We start from the raw sequence: 16,713 nt of genomic DNA, 5'->3' as shown, positions 1-16,713 counted from the left end.
TTAGGTCTTGTTAACTTTGTTCAAACCGCAAGGAAGGTTCTATGTGCAGATTTATATATGAGAAAGTCCAGGGCTAACAGCATTGGAACTACAAGGGTTGGATAAAAAGTAATGGCAACACTGCTGTCCCGTGAAAGGGGCGAGTCACAGCACCACAACCGTTTCGTGGTTGATAAAGGAATGTCAGACGAGGAAGTATAGTGAGTGGGGTGCGATTGTATGTTATTCAGTCAAAAACAGCAGTGCTCTGAAGCAGAGGACGAGAGTGCAAGTGCCCTAACAATATGTTTAGGCAAGAAGAACGACGTCTCTTAGGCAGACGGTCAACGCAGCCTACTACTGCACCTTCTTGCAACACCACCTTCATCTCGCATTAAGGAGGAAGCGATGGCACGTTCTGGCACGGTGTCCCATCATCCTGCTTGACAATGCAAAGTGTCACACTGCGAACACTGTGACGGCGCTCCTGCATAACTGGTAGTGGGAGGTACTGGAACATCCACCGTATTCACCGGTATGAGACCGTGAGATTACGACCTTTTTGCCAAAATGAAGGGACCACTGGGTGGGAAGCACTACGACACGCGCGAAGCCATCATACGTGCTATAGGGCGGTCACTGCGGGACATCGACAGAGATGGACGCACTGACAGTGTACGACACCTTCCATACGTGTGGCAGAAGGTCGTAGAGATTGGGGGGGGGGGGGGGGGGTGATTACATTGAAGGAATGTAACACGTGCTCCTCTGCCAATACAGTCAAGTAGCAATTATACCAGTGTTGCCATTACTTTTTATCCAACCCTTGTAATAATATCTTCAATGTGATAAAGACATTAGAAGCAGAATGAAGTTGAATGTTACAAATTTCAATGTTAAAACTTTTAACAAATGAAGGGTTAAATATGAGGGAATATCTTTTAATAAAACACACACACTTATTTCGAATTACGAGCTGCATTTGCTGCTTTGCAACGATGTCTCTGGTGAAAACGAAGATTGTCTAACTGTGTAAAACCAATTGCAGGCAATACAGATAAAAGGTTTCTCTCCACTATGCACCACGAGATGTCTTCGGAGCTTGCTTCTGCATGGAAAAGATTTCAAACAGAGTTTACAAGTGTGCTCGTCTCAATTAAAGATTCTTCTCTGAACTGGTCCTCCTGCCTTCCAAAGATTTTGCATTACTCGTACATGAGATTTTGTCAAGTCTGGCTTACATTTCATCATTACTAAATGAATTTTGAGCGATATACCTGTAACAATAATGTACTAGATAAGTACAACGCATATTGAAAGAAAAAAAAAACAATTACAAGCATTACACTATAGTAGGCACAAGACTGACTGACTTGTATATTTTGGGCCCATCAGCACATAGGCTATTTTTGCCCATATGGGGATCAGCCCCTTAACAAACAAAATTGAGGAAAGGTCTCTAATAAGAAATAAAGTGTGTTAAAAACTTTCCTACTCATTCATTACTTAAGAAGAACTAAGACTGTACTATCTCTGAAGACTAAAAGCTCCTTTCCTATGTTAAAAGCTGAGGCTGTAAAAGGGCACTGAGCACATGTATGGACGATACACAGCCCTACAGAAAATTTTACTGGCTGTAGGGCCAGATGCCAGATTCCTGTTGGCGTGCAAAGTTACCAAAGTGTACTATGCAGATATAGTAGCTGCATTTCCTCATGGTTGAGTCAAAAACAAGTTAACTTTGTTTACACTGTGAAATTATTGCTTTCTTAACAGTAGGTCCCAATTGTCAATTGTCTTGAGATATGTGCATAAGGAGGAGAACTGTGTTAAGGAACAATTAATTAATTTTAGTGATTTAAGTACCGATTGTATATCTGATGGATGATAATAATTATTTGTTCATGTAAAAATTGTTGTCAATAAAACTGCAGGATTAATTTACTGCTCGAACTTATGATACAGGACGGCAGTTATGTTGGGGCAGTTAGCGGATTTGCAAAAGATTGTCCAGGATGAGTACTCGAAGGCGTTATTTACGCATTGCTACGCTCACGTATAGATTTAGTGCTGTTCCAGCACTAAATTCATACTTTTATAAGATCAACTGAAGGAGAAGAGCAATGTGCAATTTGGCCCTATTATCCATATCTCTGAGTCAATAAGAGAAAATAAAGAATTCTACTACACAGTAATTCACAAATCCGCCACGAAAAACAAGGAGGCTCGAGTTTATGTACAAGCAAGGTAAGACATTTTAAATTAATTAGACCACAGATATTCTTATCTGCGATTAGACCTATTTTACATTGTAATTTTTGCACATTACAGAAAATGCAAATTAATCAATTTCAAAATTATCATCATATGGAATAGTAAAATTTGTTTTTTTTGTAGTTGAAAGATGTATGGTACTGCACTGAGCTTTTACATAGAATAGGCAATGGCCTTGGCATTTACCGCAGGCTCCCTCCCCCAGTTGAAAGATCGACCCTAACGTTTGACAAGTCTTGCGATGACTACGTAAAAATGTCATGCTTCGCCACTGTTCAGATGTAAGGGAAGAAAACTGAAAATTGCTCAGGATCAAATGTAAATAAACCATATCAAATTAAAGAACAATAACATTGTTTTGGTGTGGCAATTTATATTTTTTAAAAAAACTATGAATGTTGACAGATCACATAATAATTGACAGTTGAGTAAGTTTAAACAAGACAGAACACATTGTTATTTATTATTCCTCTGTTTGTTATTTAACGTCACTTTTAAATTTGTGCAGATTAATCACTGTTATGGATATGGTGATTAGAAAACACTTTACTGAAGCAATAAGCACAAATATCCATGGTGAGATTCTAACCTAGAGCTTTTAGGGATGAGATTGAGAACTGGGCAGTGAGTGTGTTCGACCATAGACACAAGTACAGTTATTTTTATAAACCATATGTAATGTATTCTTATGACACTTGATTTTAAAAACAAGACATCAATCACACCACCTCATCATTCACATCAATATAAACCAATTTAAATGAATCTTCATTTGATTTTCCAGTGCACTATCCTAACATGCCTTCGTAGGCTGTCCACACGAGAGAATGGTCTCTTGCAGTGAATGCAGACGTAAGGCTTCTCTTTTGTGTGGATCCTTTTATGCCTAAGGAGGTGGCTTTGAGATGGGAAATCCTTTGAACAGAGTTCGCAAACATGTAGCACTGGGAGTTTTGGGTTCCTTCGGGCTTCAGACTGGAAGGATGGTTGCACGTGAACACTGTTCTCTGACACTACCAAAGGCAGTTGTCTTCTTTCGTTTGAAGTTGTCTTAAATATAGGTTCTGCACCTATGGTACTTTCGTTACTACAAGCTGAATTGTTTGAGGGATATCTGTAATGAAAATATTTCATGCTCAGCATGTAGATATTGGTTGATCACCTTTACATATTACACTAACAATAATAATAAAAGAATATGTAAATATCATGTTCACCATAATTCTACAAGGGCTGGATAAAAAGTAGTGGAGACACTGTTGTAAGTCATGGGGTTGCTGTAACTAATAACGAAAGATTAGACGAGCAAGTGTGGCTAATGGTTGGTTGATTTGGTGTTTTAAGTCCACTTTATGCACAGTAAGGCTAATCGGGACTGGGCCTACAGTTTAAAGTGGGATCCGAACCACTATGTGCCTCCACCGGGTATCGAACCCGGGACCCCTTGATTACAAGGCAAGGACGCTACCACGGTGCCATCGGGGAGGCCGTGTGGCTAATGGGAATGGCTGTGTGTTATTCAGCCAAACATTGCAGTGCTGTAAGAAGAGGAGAAGAGTGCAAGCACCATAACCATGTGTTCAAGAAACCAGAACAACATGTGTGGATCAAAATTGAAGCAGCACATTGTCAGAGTGCACAAGACTGTTGTCAAAGACTGCGTGAGGCATGTGGTGATGTAGCATTGCCAGTGGCGGATGTCCTGGAACACCCACCGAATTCGCACGATATGAGTCCGTGTGATTATGAACTCTTTGGAACCACTTCACAGGAAGCATTATGGCACAAGAGAAGCCATCATCCATGTCATAGGGTGGCGACTGTGGGTCATTAACAGAGAAGGACATGCTGATGATGTAAGACACCTTCCATAAGTGTGGTAGATGATTGATATGGATGGTGATTACATTGCAGCAATGCAAACAGTGCTTTCTCTGTCAAATACGAATTACAGCAGCATTGCCACTACTTTTTATCCAACCCCTGTATATCCCACTGTGCTATAGTATTTAAAGAATACTTATTTGCAGGTCATACACTCTGATGGTTTCATATGCACCATAATGTGGGACTTACTTATTTGTTTGGTGGATTCATGCTTGATAAAGCTCCTCTCATGCAAACAACAACACAATGTCTACGAAAATTGTCCGCTCGTGAGAATCCTCTGTTGCACGAAGAACAAACAAATGGCTTTTCTTTGGTGTGCACTCGTTTATGTCTCACAAGAACGCTCTTGTTTCTGAAAGATTTTAAACATATTTCACAAGTAGGAAGCTGCTGCATTCTCTGCACTGTGTTTACTGTCTTGCTTCCTTCTTCTGTAGTCTTTGGTGATTGTCTACATGCATTCTCACTTCCTACATTGTTAGCTGAATTTACATGAAAGGACCTGCAATAAAAATGTGCTTTCTTTACTGACTTAATGCATCAAAAAGTATTAAAAGAAGTCTTGCTTATTGTTAAAGTAATTGTATCATCATTATTCAATACATATGTTAGCACTGCTTGTATCAATTGTCTCACAACTTGAACATCTCAAGTTTATTCAAGAAAAATCTCATATCATCTTACCGTAAGTTTTATGCTTTCAAACAGACAGGACAATAAAGCAGAAAACTAGTCATCTGATGTTTCACTGCTTTCTGGCATGTTCAATGTATTGTCTTAAATTCTTAAAACTTCTAGAAGCACATAAGCTAAATAGTAACTCTTGGGTTGTTTTAATACATAAATTAAACTCTAAATCTATCAAGAGTACTTTTTAATTATTTATTTACCATTGTTTTGTTTATAAAGATACAAATACAATTCCTATTGCACATCAGGAACACATTTACAGATACAGTACACAAATGTTACATAAAATTATCATTGTTTAGTAGGAAATACTTAACTAGGAAAATAATTTTTAATTGTTTCATATTTGGAGTTTTCTCCACAAATCTTAAACTCCCTGTGAGCAAATGTGCAATGTGCCACTTTATTTGAACAAGAATGTAGCACCTCTCCTTAGCATTTACTATTGGCTGTACTTTGCCTGATGTTATCTTGTATATTTGGTCAGTTACTGCAAGTTTTCTCTTGCAATCTTCACACTGTCATCGAGACTGTGCAAGCCTGTCCACATCTGAAAATTGTGTGGTGATTGTCATCGGGAGGTCCATTAGCTTCCCTTTCAAGAATAAATTATAAATGTTGGATATTACCAAGGTCTACCTGAACTTTGCTAAAAAAATATTCAGACTTGTATTCGTGACCCTGACATTATTAAAAATAGCTCACCAAGCCTCTCACCAATAGATATGTGGGACAACCATGTGTGTGTGAGTGTGTGTGTGTGGGGGGGGGGTGAAGAGAACTACAGCATGTGATGATTACTGGGTACTAGTGCACATATTTTTCTTTTGAAAAATAAAAAGATCCAGTTTTGAAAAAAATGGCTCACAAAATGTTCATTACAGTGGCTTAAAAAAATTCACATAATGTAGCCACCTAATATCTCATGTGGAAGAGCTCTTCTAAGATCTTTACAAACACATCTGAATCACTTAGTAGGTGCCCTGGTACCAAAATACTGCATGCTAAGATCAGCAAGGTGAAAAAATCAGTTCAATTCGAACATTTTTTTCCAAAGTATTAAAAAGCAGCAAAAAAGAAATATAATTTCTGATTCTCTTAATGCAACTGAAATTTTCTTGTGTAAAATGCCAACAAATATGTGGGACAGTGGCTAATATAAGGACTGTTGCATGCAAAGTGTCAACCGTGACCCTGGACTATTTGCAAACTCACACGCTACCCTGCAATGTCTACGAAGATTGTCTTCCCTTGAAAATTGTCTATCACACTTAATGCAGACAAAAGGTTTCTGTCCGGTGTGTATTAAAATATGCCTCCAAAGATGGTGTTTCCTGTTATAGGACTTTGAACACAACTTGCACATGTACTTCCGAGTATTTTGTACTCCCTGAACAATCTGGGTACACGAAGCAAGTTGGACATTTTCCAGCGAATTAGCAAATGATGCTTCATTGTTTCGATCGTGTGGTTCTCCTCTACCGTGACTATTATGTGCTGAATTTGGAGTATATCTGAAATAAGAAAATAGTATACGCTAAGAATGGAATTTTGGTTTCTCAGGTTTATCGTCTTTGCATTTCTTTATGAAGAATTAAAGAGTTACAACAAATAGTAAACACTAGTGCTGAGCCGATAAGAAAGTTTGACCGATAATGATAAAGTACCGATATAAAATTTACTGATACCGATATTCTACCGACCCGATATAGAATTCCAGATGGACCTTGAATAACACAAATAGCTCATTGACCTCCTTAATAAATGTTTGTTTCCAGGTGACTGCAGTACAAAAGAAGTTGCATATTTAGACAATTGCTTTTTTAAAAAGATTATCCATAAAAATTACAACAAAATGGCAGAATTTTGTACCTTGAATTTGAATTTAAAATGTTGGGTGCGTCAGCGCTAAGACTATTTCGCACCCGTCACATTATACGGGGTCCAGCCCCTTATCGTTACACATAACAACTGTAACGTTGCATAACTAAAATCACTTAAAATCTTCTGACTTTCGTTAAAAGCTGAGGCTGTAAAGGAGCACTCAGCACAAGTAAGGACAAAACACAGGACAACACAAACAAAATTATACTGGCCATAGGGCCAGTCGCCAGAGCCTCGTTAGTCTGCAGTCCAGGGTGTACTACGTGGAAGTGAGGTTGACTATTGGGTGCAGTACATGGAACGAGCACCCCTTACACCCCAGAATTTTGTACTAAATTGTAAGATATTTATAGATATATTGCATCGGTAATTTTACCGATAAACCAATATTCCTATATTGGCTGACACTGATAGAGTACCGATTAATCTGTCACATCCGTAGTAAACACTTAAACTTTTTACTTTTCACTCTTGATGAAATGCCAGTAATTCTATTAACATGGCATTGAGTTTGTATAAAATTAAATGTGAAAAGGTATTTCCCAAAAAAGTATCTCTTCATGGAGAATGACAGGAATGGTCAAAAGAAATGGAAGAAAAATCTAAGATGGTTGCATTGTACTTGGTATAGTTCCAATTACCTTAGAGAGCACAATTCTGAAAGGCTCCTGTTACAATGATTGCTCAAAATGTTTAAAACACCTTGCTTTATTTTGTTTACGTTGAATTCTAAAATCTTCGTGTAGTCGTTTAATGAGAACTGGAATAATTGTAGCCTGGAACTAAAATTGTGCAGACAAAAATAATTACTTTCCTTTCAACTGTTCCTTATCGCTTTTTTCTTCATAACATGAACTCTGCATTCCTACTCAGTCTAAGCTTCTGCCATATGCATGGTAATGCTTCTACAGTCCTCAGATTGTCTAAGGCCACTTTAAAAACAAATGTATGTTCACATGCATACGGAAGGATTCTTCTACTTGAAGAAGTTGTCACCAATCTTTTGGCACAAAAGGATATGTCTTGATGCACTCAACGCAGTTTTATTCAGTAACAACACCAAAAAAATCCACATGTAAAATTTAATGCTCGCATACTCCTGGTATAGAATGGATTGTTTCTAGGGAATTAGCTTGTTTAAATTGGACCAGAAAAGTGTCCAACCAAATTATTCACAAAATTAACTATATATGTGTGTGTGTACGTGTGTCCAAAACCCTCGCACCAAGATGGGTATGGATTTTCAAGAACTATACAAATTATTTGCAATTGCTCGATAGAATAGATATAAGTGAGAAGGGTAGAGTGAATACCTACTTAACCCATTCATCTAATGCCCTGTACTAGATGATAGCAATTATGTCATTTTTGTTCATATGAAGGTACGGCATACTTGAACTACAGTAAATGTACATTGTTATTAATTACTAACAAGCCAATGTTTGAATAAGTTCTGTTTCTCTCTTGGTATTATGGATAGATTTTATAAAATGGCTATAACTCCTCAACCAATGCTTTGTTTTAACAAATTTCACTTTTACATATAATAATGAGACCAAATTAACACCTTAACAACGTGTGACAATTAGGAGTCTAGTGAGGACCAGGGGGGGGGGGGAGGCCCAATTTTCAAAATTTTTAGAAATTTCGGTGCTTGGAAAGGTTGTATAATTTCCATTTTAAAAAAAAGTTAAAGCATGAGCATTACATATCCTCACAGAGAGGTATTTTTTCGTGCTTCCCTCCGTCCATCCAGCAGTGTCCATAGGGCTGACAATAGAAGCAAAATTCTGGAAATTGCTTCCGTAAGCTGGCAACACTGCCACTCTTATACATTTTCATTATTTTTACCCCCAGAAGTATCAGTTTCTTTTCAATGAAACTTTCCTGGTTGTAGAAATGTACTACTGCTACTCACTACATTTTTCATTCACTTTGGTCTATTGTGTTGGCCAAAGGGGCATGCTGAATGACAATTTTCTTTTCTCTCTTCTTTCTTTAACACTAGTTATTTGGACGCATAATGTATAAATTTCACCTCCACTAAAATCCCTCTCATTCCAAAGAAAAACAAAACCAATTTCATCTCTCTACTGCAATTAGCTCTAGAGTTCGGAATTTTTTTGTAGATCTTAGCAAGTTTGAAAAAAACATGCATGAAAAGTTAGCCTCTGTCCATTAAAGGTTAAAAGAAGAACTCAACTTAGTTTTCTAAGTTTTCACCACATATTGCCTTAATCTTCTTCCTACAAATAACAAATGCTATTATAATCTTATTTATTGATCACTAGCAGTACATTTTTGCTCTTTCTTTGTAGTATTTAAACACTGCTTAAATTTTTTCACATTTTTCTTTACAATAGTAATGGAGCACATCTGTAAGTCAGCTCTTTACAACTAATAAAATGTCGAAGAAGTATTTACCCCTTATTTATGGTAAATTTATGACTGTAAAGATGGAAAATAGGCATGATGATAACAATCATCTACATTTTAAGCAAATTTAATTTATTCCCTCAAATACATATACATTTTGCAAGATGAATGCTACTTAATACAGAGATTTCTTACATTTGAGTCATGGGCATTCAAGTGTACAATTTTGTACTTACAAAATATTATCTGAATTTGATACCACAAGCAGAAAGTTTCAAATGCCTAACAAGGTGTTCTTGTTGAGAGTATCTCTTTTTGCACAATGGACAACAAAATGGCTTCTCTCCACTATGAACTCTTGAGTGCCGTAAAAGTTTGCTTGGTCCGGGAAATGGTTTTGAACATTCACTGCAAAAATACTTCCATTGAGTTTCAATATTTTTGCCAGATGTTTCTGAACTTTGCACACGACAGTTCAAACTGGTGCCAATTGTGTTGCGAATTGGTTGCAAATGTGTAAGAAAATCTCCTTTATGATTTTGTGTTGCTTTACATGTGGTTGCACTTCTTAAACAGTCTTGATATGAACTTACATTAGAAGACCTGCAACGAGAATGAATTATCTTCAGGATGTACCAACATGATTGATTGATTGATTAATTTAGTTTATTTTACTTCGTGTTTTGTGCCTCTTGGCTAATTTGCGAAGATTGGGATGAGTGATGAAAATGATGAAATTGATGAATGGACATTTACAAACAACCAAGCCCGACCGGGATTCGAACCCGGGACCCTTATTGTTGCAGATACCAACATGATGTGATGACTTATGGGGACAAATATGCAAACACAGAAAGATGCCTCTCATTGCGTAACACGATATATATGAGGTGTGGCAATTTAGTTCATGGAAGAGGGAGCCAGAGGGAACTACTTGCAACTCCCAGTTAAGAGTGCAGTGTGGGGCTTATAGTGACAACTTTGCTGCATGGTACACACCAAAACAAAAGTAAGTGAGCCATTACTGTCAAAGATGAATCAAAATTCCATCACAAATCAATGACACTAAGAATTATAAATTTTAACGTATTCAGAATACTACTAAATTCTCATTCCAAAGGAGCAACACTGTCCATTATCTTCTCAAGACTTCAAGAACCACTGAAAACTAGAAAGTGCACACAGAAGTACAATAAACCACTTGGGCATATATGGAAGCCTGTTGACAAACTTTGCCTGAACTTTCCCCACCTCCTTGCCTTTTCCCAACAAATGTTTGTAGCAGGTAGCAACAAATTGTGGGGAACACAAGACAAACATGTCTTCGTAAGATGATCTGGATTGTAAGAGAATGAGTAGACAATCATCAAAACCTTGCAGGGGCCTCCTTAATACCATCGCCTTGTAATCAAGGGGTCCCGAGTTCGATACCTGGTGGAGGTGCATAGTCTTTTTTGGATCCCACTTTAAATTTTAGGTACAGTCCCAATTAACTTTTCTGTGCATAAACTAAACTTAAAAACAAACTCAATACAACTCTCATTCCCGGTGCATAACACAGTGTGTCCGACTTAAAAGTATAATACAAGAAGAATTAATAACTTGTAAGTTTATTAAGATATTTACATACAGTTAACTCAAAAATTTTCTTACATACCTAATTTACCTCGATACGTACACCATTAGTAGCATGACAGATGCTCAACCTATATCCAAGCTCCGTGCATATGTTACACAGCATCATTGGCATCACATTCCGGATGTGACGAGACATATCAGGAAGAATATGAACTTGTATTTGGTACACTGAAGACTACTACAGATATTACTCTGCTTGATTTTTTCTGTTGTGTCTCAAGTCTACCAACAACGAGATCGTGACCTTCCTGATCTACAACGTTGCATTTGTGCTGCACTCAGGAATATGACGCCAGTAATGCTGTACAACACATTCGCGAATATAGGTTGGACATCTGTCATGTTACTAATGGTGAACATATCGTATCACGCCACAGGTGTGAGTCGAACCCAGGACCCCGGCATCATAAATTAATAAGATAATCACTTCATAAAAAAGGGCCCGGTTACAAAAGAAGCTAGAAAGAGCTTCTTTCAAACACACAACATCGGCAACCTTCAGCGAATCTTGAAAAATCCGCTGATGCGAATTCTACTGGAACTCTCAGGGGAAATAAGAAAACACAGCTTTACGCTGAAAACACTGTTATCGAGAGACGTGCTCGAGGCAATGGATTTAGCTATCAAAAGTTCAAATTCCAAATAAATAGTCAGTGTGAGAAAAGCTCCTTCTTAGTTGCCTTTAGATTTTCATCGAATACAGTAATCGCTAGTGAGCTGCAGATTCGCGCTGAATTGCTATCTATTTTACATCGAATTAAGTTTTAGTAACTGAGCTCCTAAATAGTAGAAGTGAAAAGGAGAGAAATACGAGTGAAAATAATCGTTTAGAAATCAAGATTACGTTAGGGCAGTTTTGGGAGAAACCGAGTTACGCTCCCTAGTTGAGTTTTATTATAGGTTAGGACCCCGTCGAAGCCAGGACCACCAAGGACAAGATCTTCCAACAGTGCTACAGGTAACTAACATTTCAATGACTCTTCCTCACCCCGCCTGTTCAGTCAAGTGAAGTGTTTTAAATAAATGTGCGTGTGTTCTTATTTCATGGGGGTAAGCCCCCTTGCTTGTTTGAGTGTTGACGTTGCTCTTCAGAGCTGTACCCCTCATTTATGATGCACCTTTCGCTGCCTATAAATTTCGAACACCAGGCTCTCACATAGCCTATCTACGATCCCCTAAATCTTAGACTTTAGACAATATCATCGAGGTAAATTAGGTATGTTAAAAAAACTTCTTGCGTTACTCTATAGGTAGAAGAAAACTGTACGAAAATATCTTAATAAACTTACAAGTTATTAATTTTTCCTTTATTATACTTTTAAGCTGGACACACCGTATAGATAAACATTATTTCCTCTCGGAATGTTAACAACTTTTCTTTCTTGACAAAAATGCTCTTATTGTGGAGAGGGGTGATCTCAAGGATTTTAAGAAGTGCTGAGAAGGTTATACAAATCTGTTTGGAAGGTGATGAAAATCCATGTACATGTATATATATTCCTAGGGATATGCAAATAATGCTGTGATGTGATACTACCTCCATTCAGATGTCATAACTTAGTGTTAATAGGGCAATGAACCTTTGAAATTAATCAGTAAAAAAAATAAAAAAATGAGGAAACAGAATTTGGTACTTTAGTATTATACACACAACCTAATTTGTCATTGATGAGGAATGCCTACGAGGTTAGGTTAGACCTGTTAGATTAGGCTCCATTAGCATATCTCTTTAGCCTAAATGATAATAATTTCTCATTGTATTTATGCTAATGGAACCTAACCCAACCTTGTCGTCAATGACAAATGAGGTAGTCCATATAATACTGAAGTACACAGAATTCTTTCACACAACCGTTTATGGATATTAAAATTTCAAAATTATCCAGTATTGTTTTATAAAATTGAATTTTTTATGAGACATTCCATGAAAAGTGGTCTTACTCCATGTAAATAACAAAAAGAATCAATATGAAAATTATTATTGTTTTTAATAGCATTAGAATTTAAATGTTTGTGAATACATAGAATTTGCATATTTCACCAACAAAACTGTAGCCTATATGCTTCACAGACAAATGAAGTCAAACTTTGCCAAATCACAAACACAACACATCTCCATTAACCTTTTGGTGCCCAAGCATCTCGAACGAGATACCCAAAAGTAACCCTCGGGGTACCAAGCATCTCGATCGAGACTCTGTCAAGGTCGTAGTTTTTACGTTATAACTTTTCTATTTTTGGCTAGAATATCGATTTTATTTTTTATATTGTTCCTAACACATGTATTTAACAGAAATTGTTTTTTACATTTTTTTTTGTCTTCATGAAAATGGAGGGGGAAAGGTGGGAAAAGGTACTTCTCTTTTGCGGCTCTTTTCAACGTCAAATTTTTGCCGACAAAGGAAGACCGGCTTTGTTGTTCTGTTGTTACATTGGTCATACGGCAATGATGCAAATATTTTTCTGTTTCTTACATGCGAGCGATAATTTCTATGTGCATTTTGAACTTTTCATATCCTTTTTTTCGGGGGGCGGGGGGGGGGGGAGAAACCCCTTTTTTTAAAAAAAAAATCGGGGATTTCCCTCCTTTCACCCTCCATATGTGCGCCGAATGTGAATAAATTATATATCGCCTGAATCTGTGATTCATTCTGCGTACAACGGTATATCGTTCATATCTCCAGGGCAAATAGTCTCTGAGCTAACGTTATTTCAAGGTACCGCTGCATTTTGAAGCCTGAATCAGTGGCATGCCGACAATTCCTTTTGGTGGTATAACTCAAGTTACATTTATCATATGATAATAATGCAAATATTTTTGTGTTCCTTACATGTTAGCGATCATTTCCATATGCATGTTGACACTGTCATGTACATTTTGCTTGAGGGGAGGGTGGGGGAACACAATTTTTTCCCCCGAAATTTTGGAATTTTGAGAGTTAGCCCCCTCCCCCTCGCCACATATACGCCGAATTTGCAAAAATTTCATATAGTCTGAATCTCTGGTTCATTCCACGTACAACGGTATATTACTCATCTCTCTAGGGCAATTAGCTTCTGATCTACACTTATTTAATTGAAACTCTGCATTTTGCTCAAAATCGACTCGGTACCCAGAGGCTTACTTGTGAAAAAGGTCTTGGGCGTCAAAAGGTTAATACTTTACATGCATTCATGCTACGCCATCACACTAGTCTTTTTTTAAAAAAAAATTGTTAGCAGACCTCACAAAGTACTTCATAATTCTATAATATCAGTTCATTATGAATATTTTAATCCAATCTCATGTCTAGAACCTTACTTGTGTAAAATGTGACACATGTAAATGGGAATTCCCCTGATACATTATATAGGTTTCTTAAATTCATATAAAAACATTTTCAGTAAGTGGATAAATTGATATGGCTATTGTACAGTGGCAATGGTAGGCAAATTGTCCACATCTTTTCATTACTCTTTTATTCTACATCCTGTATTGTTTTAAGGAATGAAACTATGTTGGTTCGAAGCAAGCATTGTTCTCTGCTTATTGATGTCATTATTTCAATTCATTGTCATCACATTGTGTAATACAGACCGAATGAAAATAGTGGTGGACAATTCACCTACTATTTCTTTCGCCGTTGGGTGTACATGCATGGAAATGGTTTGTGGTGGTGGGTTGGTTCGGTACGGCATCATCTTGGCAGTCCACATTCCTAGTCATCACTAGACAGGCGGTATTCAGTTGGTTTCTATTCTTCTTTAACCAGTGTGTTGAGCAGACTCCATAGATAACCTGCAAGATCCTCTTCTTCAACCATTTCCAAGTACAAAGTATGATTTGATATCATATAGTTACCCTAGATGATAACCAAGCTGTGCGTTGCCTACTGAGAACTATGAATTTTCATGTGTAATTTCACTTCATCGCGTCTATAGAATCTCTTTTCGCAGAAGTCACAGCCAAAGCGTCTCTCACCGAGATGGCGTCGCATATGATCATAGAGGTTTGAGGAAACCGCAAATTTTCTGCTGCAGATTTTACAGGAGAAAGGTTTCTCACCGGTGTGAGTTCTGACATGTTTTCTCATATCTCGAAGACTTTGACACGTTCTTTTGCACACAGCGCAATTGTAAGTTGTTCGTTTTGTATCTCTTTCATTCATGGACACTTCGTTCCTTGCAGTTTCTATTTCTTGCTTTGAGCTCATAGCTATAGTTGGCAGAGCACTTGATACTGTATTGTTTCCCCACAAATATTCCTTTATCTTTCCTATACTGGTTCTATTTCCAAAATCCTTGATGTGTGAACTCTCCTCTTTTGATGAACTCTTGGATGATCTGCAACAAATAAAGATGCATTTATGTGGAACTCTCAATCATCCAATACACACAGCTCAAATTCAGTTTTCATTAAAACCAGTCTGAAACTAGATAACACTTTTTTTTTTCAATCAGCAAATCGCAGCCTTTTTTCGTTACATGATTTACTTACCATTTTTCTGACCTCCTTTTACTTACATTGGTAAAACATTTCACGTACTTAAGTTTCCTTATTAGTATAATTCAATAATAAAATTATGAAAAGTTTTGTTTTGTTTGTTTCATTGTTAAAATTAGGGTGGTTGTGTTTCAGCACATAAGGCAATTTACACCCTTCTGTACGTATGGGGAAAAAAACCCTTATATAAAATATACGCCAAGCTAAAAAGATAAAAGAAAAAAGTGTGAATGGAAATAAAACCGCAGGTGTATAAAAAGTTCAGTTAATAATGAAATACCCTTTTAGAACTGTATTATTATTTATTATTCAATTTGCTGACACTGGTATACAGGAAATAATAATATTTTCTTGTAAGACACACTCACATATATCACAACAAAATTGGAATGTAATTCTTAAAACAAAAAAATTATCATGAATAACAATTTCCATAAAACAGCTTGGTACAATTTTGTTTCACAATATAGTTGTGCAAAAAGAATTTGAAAAACATGTTTCTTTAGAAAAATTCAGAAAGGATGCACACCTTCAGCACCTTGCATAACAATCCACAATATGCCCTCCTTCTAACGGAACATGTTATACCTGGTTTTTAAAGCTTGACTACAGATTATATCTTGTATGAAAAAATTAGGGTAAGGAAACTTGTATTGATGGCGATTTTCACACTAAATAACGTTATTTTTTTAATTTTGAATGCAATTTTCTAGTATTATCACTCATTGTGATAGCTAATTGCCTGAGGAGTTTTGTTGTGTGTGCAGAACACTTCTCCAGTAAGGGTGAAAATAGAAAATAATGAGACCAGGTTGATTCAACAATTCCTATCATTGAAATATGGGACAAAAAGCTGTCCCGAGGACTTTTGTCGGGACAACGGGATTCCTGTATTTTGTGGAACATCTTGAACCCTATCCCTGGATTGTAAAAAAGCTGTTGTGGACATCTGCAACTCTGGAGCTATTGCTTTATCATCAGACAGGGATCTCATTCATGCTTTCAAATAACACTGGGCAAATCAGCAAGTAATCATTGTAAGATAGAAGCTGTAAAGCAGCCATCAGCTGTGCCTTTTCTTGAGTTGAGGCACCAAGTATAGAAGAAACCTTCCACCCCAGTTGCTCTCACCTGTATACGCAGGCCCTTGTGTTTAGGGACTTGAATGGATTTGAACTATGCATACCATCTGCTGACTATCTGCCAACTTGGTATCTCCATGACCTGATGATTCATAACACTGAGAGTGTGGTAAAAAGAAAAACCTTTTTAAAGGTAAGAATCAACTTTAGTCCGAAATTAAAAAAAAAAAAAAAACATTTTTGCAACAAATATAGTAAGTACTGTGCATGCATAGTAGAGGAATTATTTTCTGATGCGAAAAAAATAGGTAAACTAGTGGATTTTTCAATAGGATATCAAATATTTTGAGGGGTAAAACACACTTCACAAGTGTGGACTGTGGAAGTCATTTTTTAGTGTGATTGTTTATATAGGGC

The 16,713-nt window shown here is 37.0% G+C and overlaps 1 protein-coding gene across 13 annotated transcripts in view; it reads right to left on the bottom strand.

The window, feature by feature from the left end:
• LOC145999032 (uncharacterized) overlaps positions 1-16,713 on the bottom strand; it is a 93,248-nt gene that overhangs the window by 15,207 nt on the left and 61,328 nt on the right. Inside the window, exons 4-5 of one of the 13 annotated variants that reach the window (XM_083135948.1) lie at positions 4,330-4,645; positions 1,123-1,256 (exon numbers count right to left, since the gene is read on the bottom strand). The exons of 4 other annotated variants lie outside the window; for them this stretch is intronic. In XM_083135948.1, coding sequence (XP_082992074.1) covers positions 4,330-4,645 — 316 coding nt within the window. In that variant the 3' untranslated portion in view covers positions 1,123-1,256. Of the gene's footprint in view, positions 1-1,122; positions 1,257-2,583; positions 3,368-3,727; positions 4,646-5,103; positions 6,348-9,129; positions 9,697-14,125; positions 15,055-16,713 lie in introns of those variants that run through there. 8 more of the 13 variants (XM_083135947.1, XM_083135949.1, XM_083135943.1 and 5 more) reach the window with 8 other exon arrangements.

Source organism: Lepisma saccharinum, chromosome 14 (assembly GCF_977018435.1).
Source record: "Lepisma saccharinum chromosome 14, izLepSacc3.1, whole genome shotgun sequence".
NCBI classification, from domain to species: Eukaryota; Metazoa; Arthropoda; class Insecta; order Zygentoma; family Lepismatidae; genus Lepisma; species Lepisma saccharinum.
Note: the sequence above shows the minus strand (reverse complement) of the source record. Positions and strands in the feature narration are given on the sequence as shown.